Here is an 18,744-nt window from a genome sequence, read left to right on the forward strand (position 1 = left end):
TGAGCTTGTTTGTCATTGCAGGCAATCTCAACGCTGTGCGTTACAGGGAAGACATCCTCCTCCCTCATGTGGTACCCTTCCTGCAGGCTCATCCTGACATGACCCTCCAGCATGATAATGCCACCAGCCACACTGCTCGTTCTGTGCATGATTTCCTGCAAGACAGGAATGTCAGTGTTCTGCCATGGCCAGCGAAGAGCCCGGATCTCAATCCCATTGAGCACACCTGTTGGATTGGAGGGTGAGGGCTAGGGCCATTCCCCCCAGAAATGTCTGGGAACTTGCAAGTGCCTTGGTGGAAGAGTGGGGTAACATCTCTCAGCAAGAACTGGCAAATCTGGTGCAGTCCATGAGGAGGAGACGCACTGCAGTACTTAATGCAACTGGCGGCCACACCAGATACTGACTGTTACTTTAGATTTTGACCCCCCCTTTGTTCAGGGACACATTATTCCATTTGTGTTAGTCACATGTCTGTGAAACTTGTTCAGTTTATGTCTTAGTTGTTGAATCTTTTTATGTTCATACAAATATTTACATGTTAAGTTTGCTGAAAATAAAAGTAGTTGAAAGTGAGAGGACGTTTCTTTTTTTGCTGAGTTTATATATTACTTTTGGCATGTTTTAAATGTTACCCAACCCTAAAAGAAAGGTTGAGGGATACTAAAGAGGTGTGGCCATAACTCTAAAAAATGTATGAGATAAAGGGGGTGGAATGAGGTCCTGGGTCCAAGGTTTGCATTTGAGGGTTAAACAAATTACCCATTTTGCCAAATACAGTACATTTTAACTTTCATAACTGGAAATTCAGTTTCTGATCCTGTTTGTCATTTAAAATTCACTGGCTTAATGGAACGCAGATTCAAATTTCAATCCTTAAGGCATTTCATGTTCTTTTCCAGTATCTTCTGCATTCTCCTTCACACAGCCATTCTGAAATAAATCAAGCCAACACTAGAGCACAAAGACTGTTTAATAAACTTTATTCAAGGATTTTATTTGCTTCTTTCCATTCAACACATCAAATGACATGAGGTTTTACACATCATCTCGAGTCCTGCAAGATGAGTCCCATAAGATGTTCTTATGATTATTATCAGTAATTATTAAGTCTTCATTTGAGAAGCTGTTTGCCTGCATAAAGTGACACCTCACAAAGCTAAAGTCATGAACACAGTAACCAGAAAACCATTGTGGTTGATTACAGATTCACCCATCATGAGTCATAAACAACCAGCGGCCACCAGTGCAGCCTTAAGGCAACACCAACCAAAATATGGCCATGTTCAAGTGATTAAAATGGGTTGTGAATAACATCTTTGGATCAGTAGGGTAGTTGGTGTCACAGTGTATATACAGCATGCATCATGTTTGATTGGGTCTAAATGGGCTGCCAACAGGAGCAGATGTCAAATACACAAGCTTTGAAACAAGACTAATACTACACACGACATAAAAACTGTTCACACACATGAAGAGCAAGCTACGGTTCTGCCAATTCATAAACATGGCTTTCCTTTGAGTAAATGTGGAGGAATATCAAGAAAACGGTCAAGATGTCCGGGTCAATTTTCAATCAAAATTTCAAGAGAAAAAGTACGAAAAAATCTATTTTATGACTACTAAAATATATAGCATTGTAAAATTATTTTCATGACAGTTAAACACGTCAACCTCAAATTCTCAATAGCTTAATGCAAAGGTTAAATCAAAATCTTGTTACCGTAATGCAAACACAAAATGTGACATATTAAGAAAAATGAGAGCAGTCATAGGTATTTGAGTGAAAGTGCGCTTAATTTTCACCCCCAACTTCTCATTACGGTCATGCAAAGAAAAATTGTCTGTAAAAATGATTACCGTAATGCGAACACAAAATATGACATATTAATGAGAATAACAGCAGTAATGGGGTTTTCAGTGAAAAGTGTGCTTCATTTTTTCTCTCAAATTTTCATTACCATAAGGAAATGTCCCTAAAAATAATTACCGTAATTTGAAAACAAAGTATGACATAAAAGAGCAGTAATGGGTATGAGTGAAAAATGCGCTTAATATTCACCCTCAAATTCTCATTGCCTTTATGCAAAGAAAAATTGTCAAAATTATTATTGTAATGTGAACACAAAATATGTGATATACTGTAAAAATAACAGTAGTAATGGGAATTTGATTGAAAATAATGCAAAAAGTCCTTAATGGTCCTAAAATAGTTTTTTAGTTTAATATTTATTTTAAGCTGTATATTATTTTTTATATTTTATTTTATTTTTGGGGCGAAAAATGACCTTGACATTTCTTCACGAGATTTAAGCATGTGAAATCTCTTTTTTCCCAGTCTATGAAGGATGTGAACAGTGCTTTGCTTGCACAGTGACAATAAAAATCGGTTGCCTTCACAGTTGCATCACTGCTACAGCTCATGGAAACACTTTAAAAATGCATACTAAACTAGCTGACATGCATAACACTGAAAAGCTATTTATCTTGCCTTTTTCTGTCAATCATAAACTACTTTGTCCTTTGATACTACAGGAACAATATGAAACTTAAAAAGAAAAAAGAAAAAACATCACCATAAGAGACACAAATACAAACATGAAATTCATTATAAAGATAGGGAAAATTTTGGGGGCCATGACTCAGGAAGACAGCATAGACAAAAGTGCTTCAGCATTTTCATTTACATTCAGACTGAATGCTGAAAAAACAGCCATACAGACAAACTGACCCTGCAGTGATATAGTGAAGTTCTCAGCGCTTGTAGTTTGGCTCACTAACGCTACATTCAGATGCACTAAATGTTATGATAATAACTATTAGAACTAAATTCATTGGGATTGGCCGCACCTGCCATATCAGTAACAGTGAATAAGTGTTGTCCATAAAGTGATCAAAGATTGTTACTATTCATGGGTAAAATCTGATTTAGGCTACACATTGTCTACATGATGGAACGCTACCCATGCTAACTTTTACAGGACACATACTTCACACAAAAATGAAAATGTATTTACTCACCCTGATGTTATTCCAACAGAATTTTCATTTAAATAAAACTAACCATTTAATATCAACAAGAGTGAAACACAAACCCAAGTGTTTTTGGTATAACGTTAACTTCATTGCCTTGACCACCTCATGTGCTTCAAATCTCGAAAGAATAAAGGTGCTACTTAGAAGAATGTTTTTATAACTAAAATAGACATTTTTCACAGTTTCAGGGCTTCAACTTTGGGACTGAATTCACGCTACTTTCAAGACCAGCTTGATTGTGGAAGACAATGCAGACAACTCCAAAGCTAGAAGCAGTTGCACACAGCAAGAGATTTCATCAGCAACGTCAAGGTCTGTGAGAGGTGAAATGACAAAAAATGCTAAAGTCTAGCATGAACAGCTAACCCTATCTTGTCTGAATCTAAAAGTTTTACAGCCTGTATGGAGACATTATGAAGATGCAAATCCCTCCAGCTCTGCATGTTTCCTCAACTAAAGATATCTTCATGAGGAGTATCTGGGTGTAAGAGTGTAAGAAACAGTGTGACACTGTGCTGAGCCAAAAGCAACACTTCCGTTCAAAGAGTGTCAATCCTTCATGATCAAGCGGGAGGTTTCTCGAGTGAATTCATGGAGATCTATATTGCACAAAGAGCGTACGGGTCTTCAAACACCGACTGCTCTTCAATTCCTCTCGCAAACAATCTGATCAACTGGCAGTGGACCCTGAGAGAGAGAGACAAAGAAGAGAAAGAAAAAGAGCTGTCAGTCAAACAAAAGGTGAGCACTTCACTGGAACAAACAGCATGTTAAAAACTAGATTTTTACATTTTCTGAAGAAAATGGCACTTGCCCTTGCAAAACATTTGCTATGATGCTAGGGTGCTGTGGGTTGTTATCAGGGCTTTGCTATGCAGTTTATAAGGTATTCAGAGTGGTTTTTAGCATATTGCAATGTGATTGTTAGGGTGTTGCTGTGTAGTTGCTTGGACATTTCTTGTACATAAGGGTGTTCTGAGTGGTATCAAAGGTGTTCTGGGTGGTTCCTAAGTTAATGCTAGGATGGTTGGCAGGGCATTGCTATGTGGTTTCTATGGTGTTCATAGTGTTCTATAGTGCACTGCCATGCAGTTGGGTGTTTTAGGTGTTTGCAAGGGTGATGCTATGATGGTTGCCAGAGTTGTTGCTATATGGTTTCTGTGGTGTTCTGAGTGGTTGTTAGTGCACTGCTATGCGGCTGCTAGGGCGTTGTAACTTTCAAGAGTGTTCTTAGTGGTTGCTAGGGTGATGCTAGGATGGTTGCCAGGGCGTTGCTAAGTGGTTTCTATGGTGTTCTGAATGGTTGTTAGTGCACTGCTATGCGGTTGCTAGGGAATTGCAGCTTTTAAGAGGTGAGTGCTTCTGGTTGGTTGCTAGGGTGTTGTAGGTGATTGATAGTTAATTGCTGTCTGGCCAGAGTGAAAAAAAGCCAACCCCCCAATTCTCAATGATATTATGTAAGTATTTTTTTTACTTGCCAGGTAAAAAACTTAAGTCCAGTCTCTTAGAAAAATATAAATATAATGGCAAACTCTCCTCAACAAGTCACATGATTTAAGGTATCATTCATGTCTGTAGTGCAAATGGTATAAAACAAGTTAGGCCAGAAACATACTTTGTTCAAATATGCAGACGCGAATGCTTGGCCAGCACATTGCATGCACACAGTTCATACTTAATGTGCATGCTTGCATTACTGTAACAAAGTCAGTACTCATGGGAGCAGTAGACTCACTTCCACATGTCTGTGCCATTAACTGAATGTGTTGTTATTTAAGAAGCTAGCTTTAAAGGCATAGTTCACCCAAAAATGAAAATTTGGTGATCATTTACTCACCCTCAGGTCATCCAAGATGTATCAGAGTTTCTTTCTTCATCAAAACAGAATTTAAGACTTTTAGGATTTCATTTCAGGCCTCCTGCTTTAAACAATGCAAGTGAATGTCCTCCATTTTTTGATGGTCCAAAATACATATTTAGGGTGCATCAAAATAATCCACATGACCCATATCTAGGGTGCATCCTCCCTAAGCTCGTTGGTAAAGTCACGCGTCACGTGGAGGAGTCAGGAAGCGCATCATTGTTTACAAGAGAAACTTGTGCCGATCACAAACAGTCACAAACTGAAATGTAAACAATGACGCGCTTCCCGACTCCTCCACGTGACGCGTGGCCTTACCAACGAGCTTACGTCATCCCTCTCATGGGTGCACGTCACAGAGATGTATGGAAGTGAACATTTGTAGTTAAAAAGTATATAAGTATTGTTTTGTTTCTCAAAATAATCAATCGTTTGGGTTCAAGACCTTTATTTGTTGACTGAAGTCGTGTGGATTATTTTGATGCACCTAAATCTGCATTCTGGACCGTCAAAAAATGGAGGACATTCACTTGCATTGTTTAAAGGAGGAGGCCTGAAATGAAATCCTAAAAGTCTTAAATTCTGTTTTGATGAAGAAAGAAACTCCGATACATTTTGGATGGACTGAGGGTGAGTAAATTATCAGCAAATATTCATTTTTGGGTGAACTATTCCTTTAAATAAAACAGCAAGATTCTCTTCAAACTGTTGTTCTGAGAGTAGTTGACCAGAAAGAGAAAACTGACCGTAGAAGACTATAAGACCAGCTGTAATACCAAGTTGCATTCTAAATTCCACCACGACACATTTCAGAACACAATGATGAAATTGAGCTTGTGTAGCTAGAAGCTTCTCATTCACCGACTTGTATAGAGTATATTTCTTGGCCCACATGTTTAAGTTGGTTCAAATCCCCAATGAGCAATAGTAATTGTGATGCTTCTCTTAGCAAACACCACTAATATGTTTATGTGCTGGCAGAAAAAAAAGTGCAGGCCAATCCTGGTAAGCAATAAATGGCATGTCGTTTTGTAGTAAAATCCATGTCCTGTTGGGAGGTTTGGGGGCTGTTTAATTTCCTCTAATTCCACTCAATACTCTGGAGGGGAGTTCAGCGCTCAGGCGAGTTTTTTAGCCACGTTATCATCATCAATTATCTCAACAGGTTATTTGCTTACTCATTCGAGAAACAATTACTGGAGCTGAAAATGGAATAAATGAATGGACTTTCTAATGGATTTTAATTAAAGGAGGTGCCCCTTTACCAGAGAGAGGGCCATTAAATTAGGAGCATTTTATGGCTACGCATTGTTGACACAGAACAATGGGGCGTGAAGGAAATTATGCATTCAGGAGAGCCGTCACGCTGCATCAAGGAGGAGAACAACTCGTTTCTCCACGTCCACAATAAGGGAGCTTTAATAGCATCTTTTCACATGGATAACAGTCCATTTATCATTTCCGTATTCTAGTGCTAAGATTATACAAACTTTTCCTAGAGAGTCCTCAGCATATCAACTACAGCTAGCATTGATGACCACATTAGTAAAGTTTGTTTTTTCAGCATTACAGGAAAATAAAGTCTGTTTGAAGTAGACAGGAGCTGCTAACTGTTCACACAAGAGCTAAAAGAGGTGGTAATGTCTCTTAGACAGACGAGGAAGTCTCAGATTGAGTGACAAATAATGTCTGCAGCCTTTAATTACTGACAATTAACATTTGGGTTAGGTTTAAGAACAGATTATCAAAATTAAAATGCCACACATTAATACACAGGAGTGTATGTCCTGACTCAAGGTCATGTCCTGGTTTACAGGGTGTGATTTGACCCAGATAGTGTGACAAGGAGGGAGTATCCCAACTCTGGGGGCGTGTACTGAAACAGTGGTCATGTCCTAACCCGGTGAGTGTATCCTAACTCAGGGGGCATGTCCTGGTCTACTGGGTGTGTCCTCACTCAGGGGCATCTGTCCTGACCAAGGGGGCATGTCCTGGTCTACTGGGAGTGTCTTTACCCAGGGGCTGTGTCCTGGCCTAGTGGGTGTGTCTCGACCCAAGGGATATGTCCTACCTGACTTGAATGGCAGTGTGTGGGAGGATCTCTCCATCACAGTTCCAGTTGCTCTGGACCGGCATGCAGCCGCAGGCTCTGTGTTCCCTGCAAATCTGACTGAAGCAGCGCTTGCCTCCTGCTCCACTCTCTCTTAGGTCCATCTCTGAATCACACTCCTGATGTCTGGGTTTGAAGCTGAACTGTCTGACCCGATACACCTCCACAAAAGAGTGATCAAACTGTAAAAAGAGACAGTAAAGAACAACAGGTATGGCTACTAAATATTAGGTGTAAATATTTGCTCAGACAATGATTTAATAAATGCAATGACAAATTAAATTCTCATTCTTAAATGAAATTATTCTTTTTAAATAATGTGGTGCATCATAAAATTTTACATTTGGCCATGTTTTTGGTCATGTTTTGATTTGTTTTTTTGTTTTGTTCTTTTGTGTTGTGGATCTGGATTTAGTAGATTTTTACTACCCAAAATAGGTCAAGAATTGTATTCTGGATAAAGAATGAACACTAAGTACATTGGGTATTAATATACTAATTGTAATTGATTATTACATTTTGAAACTGATGCACTTTCATTCACCCCAGGTTAAGCTTTCCGTGAACACTCCCCAAATCTGCTAAACAGTAAGTCCTGTCCCCAACTCTTGCTATTACTTGAGCTAATGTTGCTTTGTTGGATTGGTTGGGATGTTGCAACGCAACGTTATAGTTTATAGGGGTTATAGTTTTCTCTGCAAATTAAAATGGGATAGTAAAAAGTGTTTTAAAATTGAACAAACTTTAACCAAAAAACTAAACAAAAAAACATCATGATACGTGAGATTTCTGCTAAGATTAAATCACGTACCTGGTCATCTTTATTGGTGTGGCGCAGCAGGTGACGCAGGAAGTCAAGACGAGAGCACTTCCTGACGAGGATGAGGTCAGTGGTTCCATCTGCGAGGTGCGCTGATGGCGACAGGCCTTTAGGACTGCGAGGACATGCACAACTCATGCTGGCAGCGTTGATGGCCAGGAACTTCCCTCTGATAACCGTCCACATGTCCCGACATTCTGAAATACAAGTTTACTCATTCATTCAAACAATCTGCAGTGTCAGTGTTAGCACCCTTGAGAATTCAAGAATGACATTCACAATCCATTTGACTTTCACAAAGTCACACAATATTTAGAGAAAACGTTGTAGGATGGGACTTGATTTTATCTGTCAGGAATTGATTAGATGGTGAAAAGAGGGTGTTCCATACCAGAATGGACACTTTTCACAGACTGTTATGATGCATTTCCACCTTAATTAGCAGAGTAAATCTATCAAACATTTTTAGAAATATATATTTATTATTATTATTATTATTATTATTATTCAGTGTACATTTATAACTTGAATCTTTGTGTTATCTTACCCTAGCATTAATAAAAAAAAAACTGCTGCAATGGGGTTTCAAATGAGTAAATTAGGCATCTTTATCTTTTCTGACTCCACTAATTAATCTCTTTCTATTTTTCCTTCTTTTGGAAAGTTGTGGAAATGCAACAGTGATATTGTAATAATATTTGCCTAAGAATTAGTTTTAATTTGATGAAAACTTGTAAAGAACTCACTGCACCTTTTAAGAAGTCCAAAAACAGTTCATATGAGCGTACGCCACAAAAATCCAAACAGAACACTTATATGCAAAACGCCTCACATATGGTGTATGTCCCTTTTCACAGCAATAGTGTGCTTTTTGCATATAAATGTGTTTATTCATGCATAATCCAGGGTTCCCGCACTTTTTGACCAATACATTTCCATGACTTTTCCAGTTTTTCATGATTTAAAATAAAAATTCAGACCATGAATCATTCAAATTAATTTGTAAATTGGTTCAAGCGATTTACTGAAAACACAAAAGAAAGATTTGCTCAAATTGAACATCACTATGACTTCCAAGTAAGTTTCACTCTACAAAAGAGCAATTTCTAGCCATCAAAATATATTATAGCAAAGCATAACTAAAATGTATATTCAACTGACATTTCCATGACTTTTAAGATTTTATTAATTCCACCTGGAATATTTTTTCCAGATTTCCATGTCCATGGGAACCATTTTAATCAGTCTTTTCTTTTTATAAATTTATCTCCCCCAAAGTGAAGAGAAAAAGTAAAAAAAAACTTCCTTTCCATATCTAGCTGTGACACTCGTTCACTGATGAAGGGCCATTAACTCTCTTTTCCTATTCACATTATTCTTTCTCTATATTCTCCCCACAAGACTCTATTTACTCCACACGCTCTAAAAGAGCTTCAGAAATCATCATGCACAAATGCCAATTTGGGACTGTGAGGGCAGAGTGTATGTCTCTGTAAACAGCACTTATCAGTGCACACAGTAAACACACAGAATGCCGGGTAACGGAGGTGCCAGTTGTTTGGAGGCTGCTGAGAGTCAGAGATAATATGCTGGTGTGTGTGTGTGTGCTTAAACGTTCAGCCAAGCAGCAGCTTGAACCATTTGGCCTTATGTACACAAACAGTGTGCCAGTCGAGCCGACAGATGGGGGCATTACAAATCATGGCAGGAAATGCACATTGTGGGCTTGTACTGTGGGTGGGCACATTTACAACTGAGCAGATATGAGACTTGCTGTCAAAGTTGGTTAAACACTGGCATACACAACATTCCCAAACGTGTCCTCACCAGCATCTGAAACACTGTCTTCATCTTTGCTGACCAGCTTATCAGACGAAGATCGCTGACAAATAGTACACCTGCAAATGAAGTGGAAAAACATGTTAACAGCAGAGCTGGCTGAAAGAATTATATCTCAGTATTTTCTCTATCTTCATCAGCCACTGAATTGGTTTCTTGATATTTATGTATTTGCCTCCCCACCCCCCACACAATCAACCAGAGAAGCATTCAGTTCAACCAATCAGCCACTGTAGCCAAGTAGATTAAAAACAAATATATACTGTATAAATACTGTGTGTGTGTGTGTGTATATATATATATATATATATATATAATATTGTGTAGGTCCCCCTCGTGCTGCCAAAACAGCACCAACCCGCATCTCAGAATAACATTCTGAGATGATATTCTTCTCACCTCAATTGTACAGAGGGGTTATCTGAGTTACCGTAGACTTTGTCAGTTCAAACCAGTCTGGCCATTCTCCATTGACCTCTCTCATCAACAAGGCATTTCCATCCAGAGAACTGCCCCTCACTGGATGTTTTTTGTTTTGGCACCATTTGAAGTAAATTCTAGAGACTGTTGTGCATGAAAATCCCAGGAGATCAGCAGTTACAGAAATACTCAAACCAGCCCATCTGACACCAACAATAATGCCACACTCCAAATCACTGAGATCACATTTTCCCCCATTCTGATGGTTGATGTGAACATTAAGTGAATCTCCTGACCCATATCTGCATGATTTTATGCACTGCACTGCTGCCACACGATTGGCTGATTAGATAATCGCATGGATGATTGTTGGTGCCAGATGGGCTGGTTTGAGTATTTCTGTAACTGCTGATCTTCTTTAATGTTGTGGCTGATCGGTGTATATATTGTATATAAAACTATAAAAATCTAGTTAAAATAATTAAGGTGTGTTCTCTGCACCATTTTTCACTTAATGAACACAAGGAAGAATGGCATTTAATACGTTTAATTTAAAATGAAACAATATCACAACACATAAAAATAAACAGCAATATTTTCCTACATACTTATTATATATTTTATTAAATATATGAAAAATGCTACGCAAGGGTTTCCAAGAACATTTCTGTGTAATGACACAAATTAATCATTGAATCAGAGTTTTGAATCAATTCATTTGAAGTGATTCAACATAGAGTTTGTATTCAAACTTAGTAATGCTATCACAGTTTTTGTTACAGAAGTCTACACTTTAGCTGCTAGTAAAATCTCTCTCTGTAAAGGAGCCAGAGCTGTTACCAAACTAGTCGAATAGTTGTTTGGAAACTTAATGTCGCATTAAAAACACAATGACATTCATGATGTTGCTTAATGTTATAATGACAGCAAAATCATCATAAATATTCTGAGAATATTCAATATAACATCCAGCTCTAGTTAACAATATTTATGAAACACAAGAGATGATGTGAAAGTTGACTAAATGTACAGGTTCAGATTCTATGATGTTTGCTATCAGATTTATAATATCATGATCATGTTAATAAAGTCTCATACTTACCCTGATCGACATTGGATTTTGTCTCGGGGAGTTCCCAAGTTCCCTTCAGCCGGTAAGAAAGACACAGTTCCCTCATAGTAGCGATGTGACAGAAATGTTTTAACACCTGCACCAAAGTCATTTCCATTAAAACAGCTGACAGATGAAAAATTGTCCTTTGAAGTTAATGGATTACCTGAGATATGTTCCTGCATACCTGAGATATCGTAGCGAGCTGGGCCCATCCAGCGCTTCCTCTCACTGTCTGTCAGCACGTCCCCGTAGAATCCGTAACCTAGCAGAGACACAGAGTAACGCAGGAAGTTGACGTCACTGTGCACTGAGCAAACGTCCATCGGCTGAGAATCACCTGCAGAAAATCAAAGGATGGATTTTAGGAAAAACAACAACGGCACATCTGAAGACATGCTTCTGTACTATTTTTTTAAATTTTTTATTATTTTTTTTAAGTCTGACATTATTTCCTTCCTGGTATAATGCTTATGTTACTGGTCCTGCACGTCCCGCTCCGAGCGGGATTCGAACCGGCATCTACAGCTCAAGAGGCAGGCGCACTAACGAGGAGGCAAAAGGCTACAGCCCCTAGCATCAGTGAGGTTTACACATACCGAACGGCTATCACGTACCAGCTGGCTCCTGTTACACTTACAAGCCACCCGAGGCTGTGTGTTACTGTGATTTACCTAGGTGTTTTTGTGTGAATTTCACTAAACCTGTCAAGAACAAGTCTGGATCATTTTCACAAAAAAATTAAGAGAAAAAAAAAGGAGAAATTTTACTTTGCATTAAGAAAATAAAGACTATATTTAAGACCATTGTGACATTAAATGAAAATTAAATTTCAAGTATTTATACATCATTGTAGTATTTGCTGAACTTTCATTTATGCTGGTTTAAATAAAAATATTGTATTACAATAATGAAAATCTAAAAGTAAAACGTCCAGACACATTACAGTCATAATAATTTTGGAGGGAAATGTGCTCTATTGCCATGAAAATAATGTAACAATAAAACGATAAAATAAAAAGTCTTAATGTCCTAAAATAGGCATTATTTTCTTCATGCAAAACATAATTACATATAAAAAGAAACATTCCTTTTTCAGGACACTGTATTTTAAAGAATTTTGTAAAAATCTAAATAACTTTACATATCTTTATTGTAAAGGGTTTAAACAATATTTTCCATGCTTGTTCACTGAACCATAAACAATTAATGAACATGCACCTGTGGAACGGTCATTAAGACACTAACATCTTACAGACGGTAGGCAATTAAGGTCACAGTTATAAAAACTTAGGACACTAAAGAGACCTTTCTACTGACTCTGAAAAACACCAAAAGAAAGATGCCCAGGGTCCCTGCTCATCTGCGTGAACGTGCCTTAGGCATGCTGCATGGAGGCATGAGGACTGCAGATGTGGCCAGGGCAATAAATTGCAATGTCCATACTGTGAGACGTCTAAGACAGTGGTACAGGGAGACAGGAAGGACAGCTGATCGTTCTCGCAGTGGCAGACCATGTGTAGCAACACCTGCACAGGATCGGTACATCCGAATATCACACCTGCGGGACAGGTACAGGATGGCAAGAACAACTGCCCGAGGAATGAGCATTACACTGAGGCCTGTACTCTGGAGCGGGATCGATTTGGAGGTGGAGGGTCCGTCATGGTCTGGGGCGGTATGTCACAGCATCATCGGACTGAGCTTGTTTGTCATTGCAGGCAATCTCAACGCTGTGCGTTACAGGGAAGACATCCTCCTCCCTCATGTGGTACCCTTCCTGCAGGCTCATCCTGACATGACCCTCCAACATGACAATGCCTCCAGCCATACTGCTCGTTCTGTGCGTGATTTCCTGCAAGACAGGAATGTCAGTGTTCTGCCATGGCCAGCGAAGAGCCCGGATCTCAATCCCATTGAGCACACCTGTTGGATTAGAGGGTGAGGGCTAGAGCCATTCCCCCCAGAAATGTCCGGGAACTTGTAAATGCCTTGGTGGACGAGTGGGGTAACATCTCACAGCAAGAACTGGCAAATCTGGTGCAGTCCATGAGGAGGAGATGCACTGCAGTACTTAATGCAACTGGCGGCCACACCAGATACTGACTGTTACTTTTGATTTTTCAGGGACACATTATTCCATTTGTGTTAGTCACATGTCTGTGAAACTTGTTCAGTTTATGTCTTAGTTGTAGAATCTTTTTATGTTCATACAAATATTTACACGTTAAATTTGCTGAAAATAAAAGCAGTTGAAAGTGAGAGGACGTTTCTTTTTTTGCTGAGTTTATATATATATATATATATATATATATATATATATATATATATATATATATATATATATATATATATTTTTTTTTTTTTTTTTTCATTTTGATTGTGTGGTGAAATATGGACAGGACATGTTTTTGTAAGATTCACATATTTAGCTCAGATATACACTATTTTCTCATGAAACTATCATATACTGCAGATACTGAGATGGCCACTTACCCACAATGATGTGCAGTGCAGATGTCACAGGGTCATTGGAGCCAACTGTGGCGTAGCAGATACAGTCAGTGGAACCTGTTTCAGAAACACATTTCGTGGGTCACGGGTTCAGAACGGGCCTAAATCCATATCTCACAATTCACTCTGAAGGTTAATGTATGAAAATATGAAATGAAATCACTCTTTCATTTTCAATTTCAGTGGCATATGGAGGCTGCAGCAATCTAACCTTCAATTGTGAAGTTAACCAAACATCAGATGCCAATAGAGTTTGGGTCCGTTCAATCCGTATGAGTATAAGAACGTTTTTCAATCTTTCTATACAAAATAAAGCATTTCAGCTGAAGCATGGCAGGGCAGTGCTCTATAGAAAGATGAGATTTCAGATAAGTTCAGCCCTCTTTTTCTATGCTGTCTGGTGATCTAATTCCTTTTCCTCAAATTGCTTATATTCAGTAACTGCAGTGAGGTTGGAGGTTTTAAAACAGACAAATGTGCTGGACTGATTATTTCAGCATTCGAGTAATGTTACAATGAAGGAGAAAGAGATGTGACAAGGTGTTTGAGTTTTGAGTCAATATAATGTATATTATGATAAAGACTAACTTTGCTACTTAATTATCTGTGCATGATTGTGGTGATACCATGGTACAGTGATGGGTAAGGCTGCACAATGGTATATGTTCAAAAAGCCATTAGGTATTAGTATGGCACTTGCTCAAAAACATGGTAGTACCATGGTAAAAAATAAAATAAATCATGGAATTACCTCTACACATCCAAAAAATTGTGGTATTACATGGTGCACATAAAAAAAAATTATAGTATTACCATGGTACATGCTAAAAAAAAAAAACATGGTATTATCATGGTATATGTACAAAATATGGTATTACCATGGTACGGATCCAAAAAAATCTTGGTATTGTCTAATAAAATAATGGGAAGCATGGTATTATCATGGCACATGTTTAAAAATCATGGTAGTGTTCAACAACAACAAAATAATGGTATTACCATGGTACACATCCATAAATATTGGTACGTTCAAAAAACAAAACAAAACATGGTATTAGCATGGCACCATGTCCAAACAAACATGCAATTACCATTACACATCTCCAAAAGTAAACATGTATTATCATGGAATTGTGAAAAAAGAAAAAAAGAAAAAAAAAAGAAAAGGGTTTTACCATGGTACATGTCCAACAATCCATGGCATTTCTGTAGTACATTCAAAGAACATGGTAAGTACCATGGTTAGAACCATGTTAAGTTTTAGCACTACTGTTTTGTCAGTGTTCTCAGGTGCTTTCATCTATCAGATCCTGAAGTGAAAGCTTTGTCTGGCATTCTCTTGTACTCTCCACTCAGTAGTCGTCCAGTAACAGGATAAAGAATGACCAGCAGCCACTCTTAAACATACTATCACTTTTCCTCTTTGTGTGTCTGGACAGCGTGAGATAAGGCCATAAATAAACAGCATTACACATGCTGATAAAGTTGCCGATAACAACATGCACCCTTAAACTCTTGTAAGGGTTTGCCATTGTCAGATTTCTATGGCAAACGGTTATATCAGAAAGAATGATGTGATAAGCCGAAGTCATTAAGTTATCAAGAACTCTAGTGAATGACGCTCTACAGTGCATGACATCAGTCTTATCTGCCCATGTTCTTTGAGTTCGCCATTTATCAATAATGCCTTAGCTCATGTATTGAATATTTTTCAGACTTGAAATTAAAAAGTTGATGGTTTTTAATTTCTATGCTTTTTTGGGGGAGCTAAAGTTATGTAAATGAAGATCTGTTCTGTAACCTTGCTAGCTTTCTTGTTGTCTGCTGCCTACATAGGCAGCTACTTTCTAAGGCAGCATCCTAACCAAGATGGACATTATTTTATTTGAAGCACACGGAAGACTCACAATGGACCCTTTTCACAGACTGATGACGCATCACCGCCTTTTTTAGCAGCGTAAATCTACCCAACTATATACCCAGTATCGATAAAAAAAATCTAATTTAAAATGTACTACTTTACCCAATATGTGTGCTATGTATTTGTAGGTTCATTAATGTCATGTTATTAGTTTAACTGTTAGGGAAGCTACTTTGATAGGCTACTGTAAAACTCAAAAAGTCCCCTTACAAAAAAAATCAAGAGTTCGGGCAATCTAGCCGCAAACTTGACGCAAATTTGCTGTAAATTTGCCACTCATTAGTTTCCCATGCAAATGAGCTTGTGATTCACCGCTAATGTTTGCCAGAAGTTTGCAGCTCTTCACTGTTAGTGGTGAAACTGCAGCAAACCTTTGGCGACAATGGATAATTTGCCGCAAGTTTGCTGCAAAGCTCATTTGCATGTGAAAATAATCAGTGGCGAATTTGCCATGAACTCGGTAAGGGTCATTAAATTACAGTCAAAAAGCAGTTCGCTACATTACAAGTTACTAACAAAAAGTAGCTAACTTCACTGAAGCCATTTAAATATTTAAAATTTGATAATGTTTTTAAATATTTGAATAAAACTATTTGTAAAATGTATATAAAAAATGATTTTTAGTTTTTTTTGTTTTTCCTTTTTCACCCAATTTTGGAATGCCCAATTCCCAATGTGCTTTTAAGTCCTCGTGGTCGTGTAGTGATTCGCCTCAAAACAGGTGGCGGAGAACGAATCTCAGTTGCCTCCGCGTCTGAGACCGTCAACCTCCGTGTCTGAGACCGCATCTTATCATGTGGCTTGTTGAGCACGTTGCCACGGAGACATAGCGCGTGTGGAGGCTTCACGCCATCCACCGCGGCATCCACGCTCAACTCACCATGCCACATCAACCACATTATGGTGACCATGATGTTACGCCATGTGACTCTACCCTCCCTAGCAACCGGGCCAATTTGGCTGCTTAGGAGACCTGGCTGGAGTCACTCAGCACACCCTGGGATTCGAACTACCGAACTCCAGGGGTGGTAGCCAGTGTCTTTTACCACTGAGCTACCCAGGCCCCATAAAAAAAGGATTTTAATAATGTAATAACTTTATTTGATTATTCATTTTAATATTTTATTAGGGTGACTTTAAACAATGAAGGTAGCAACATTAAATTGACCATATAAATTTACACTAAATATAAATTAATACAACGGAAATTTAGTGATAAACAACAGTAATTAACTAAATATTTCGCTTCAAATGCACTCACCTAAACCACCCTCTTGCTCCCATATGTAGTTTTGGAAAATCCAAATAAATTAAGTGAATCAGTTCTTTTGGAAAATTCATGTAAATTAACGGGTTACAATAGACGATTCACTAATATTTAGTGTTGGGAATTCCAATTCACCATAGTTGGGTTGCTGGGGCGATTAATGTCAACAAAAATTTAGTTACTGTAACTTTGTGTTGCTGCTACTTTTACTAAGTTACTCTACAACACTGGTTAGTTTTGGAACATGCTAACATCAACTGTGAGTCGGACCTCCTCACGTTCACGCTTCATGTGAGGAGCGCTATTTTTATGATATATGAAGTTGCTGTCTTTGAAGAGCTTTCCAAATCAGTCACTTATGAGGTTTCATTTCAGTTAGGATGCTACCTTAGTAGGCAGCTGTCTAGGTAGACAGAAGACAGCAAGGCAGCTCACAGTGTTTTGGAGAAGGGCCAGGTATCTAAGAAGACAGCAACATTTTTCTACCTATTGTACGGAACTGCCTTTGCATTAGGAGTGCACCTATGATACTTTAAAATGCTGTCTTGGTAGACAACTAGGTTTTGGAACAGAGCTATAATCTCCTGTGATTGTCCTCTAGAATGCATATGTACCCAGTAATGGAGTCACAAGTAATGGATGCTTCCGTGCACCAAGGCCCAATGCCAAAGAAATGATGTGCAGAAAAAAGCAATGCAATCTGTATTGAAAAACTGAACTGACTAAGTGTATAGACTAAGGTTTTGTGACTCTAGTCCACTAACCTGCAGGAATGATGCCGATGCGAAGTCCACAAGGAACAAGGGTCCCTTCTGTCGAGTTCTCGTCCACACCGGCATCCTGCTGCGTACGGGAGACGAGGCCATGCATGATCTCACTGAACATGCCGTCTCCTCCAACACACACCACACTGTGGACAAATACACAACACTTATCACTTCACTGTAAATTAGGAGCTTTTTTAATGATGGAGAGGCATAAAGCACCTGAGAAGATAAATGAAATTTAGCCACAAATGGAAATACCTTTAATTTATGGGCTTGTTGAAAATTTGTCAAAGAGGGGGGCACTGGTCTGGGATCTGATTACCAAATAAGAGCTTTCATGCATACAGTCCAAACTGCAAATTTAATGGCAATTTTACATTTGTCGAAATGCTAGAAAACCAGCTATGACATTTTGCTGACTTAATTGGTGTTCACACTGACAGCAATTTGCAGCAATAGAGCAACTGGAAGTCATTAATTAATAATAAATATTAAAAAAACGTGATATGAGCGACAGATCATTAGAAACTCTACAAAATTAAGATTAACATATGAGGAAGCAACACAATCCGATGACTTCCAATGGGAGTGCAAACAGGGGAGCTCACATGATGAGAAAAGTCTCATGATGCCATCTGTCGTCAAATAGTTTGAGCCAATCACAAAGTTTTGAATGAGTTGACACAACTACTCCATGGCATTTACTAGGCCTTTACCAGGACTGTACAGTGCAACAATATTGCTCGCATTTGCAATTAAAAATTATAATGTCCGACGACATAATTTAAGCTAATTCGCACTTGTGCGTTAAGTGATCTTTCTGCTTACGAGGAGCGTTGCAACAAAGAACATGCACTGAGTCTGATGCCTGCTTTGCTATTGCCAAATCTCAAGCGCTCGAACTGATGCAATGTCAGGGTTGTGGTAACTGTTGCACGGATACACTCAAAAGTCACACACCACAAACTGTGCACAAAAAAAGAGAGCGGCGGAATTTTTGTTTGGCCTGAATAAAGTGATTTTGACCTAGTTCTTCTGTTTGCTAATACATTTTAATTTGTGGCAATTAACTTTTTAG

The 18,744-nt window shown here is 38.5% G+C and overlaps 1 protein-coding gene across 2 annotated transcripts in view; it reads right to left on the minus strand.

The window, feature by feature from the left end:
• Positions 1-966: 966 nt before the first annotated feature.
• Positions 967-18,744, minus strand: part of cerk (ceramide kinase) — a 41,743-nt gene continuing 23,965 nt past the window's right edge. For both annotated transcript variants that reach the window (XM_051691582.1, XM_051691581.1), the window contains 8 exons: positions 17,664-17,809; positions 13,694-13,768; positions 11,385-11,537; positions 11,189-11,294; positions 9,655-9,725; positions 7,819-8,024; positions 6,969-7,189; positions 967-3,723 (listed from right to left, as the gene is read on the minus strand). In XM_051691582.1, coding sequence (XP_051547542.1) covers positions 3,636-3,723; positions 6,969-7,189; positions 7,819-8,024; positions 9,655-9,725; positions 11,189-11,294; positions 11,385-11,537; positions 13,694-13,768; positions 17,664-17,809 — 1,066 coding nt within the window. In that variant the 3' untranslated portion in view covers positions 967-3,635. The remainder of the gene's footprint in view (positions 3,724-6,968; positions 7,190-7,818; positions 8,025-9,654; positions 9,726-11,188; positions 11,295-11,384; positions 11,538-13,693; positions 13,769-17,663; positions 17,810-18,744) is intronic.

This window comes from Myxocyprinus asiaticus, chromosome 47 (assembly GCF_019703515.2).
Source record: "Myxocyprinus asiaticus isolate MX2 ecotype Aquarium Trade chromosome 47, UBuf_Myxa_2, whole genome shotgun sequence".
Taxonomy (NCBI): Eukaryota; Metazoa; Chordata; class Actinopteri; order Cypriniformes; family Catostomidae; genus Myxocyprinus; species Myxocyprinus asiaticus.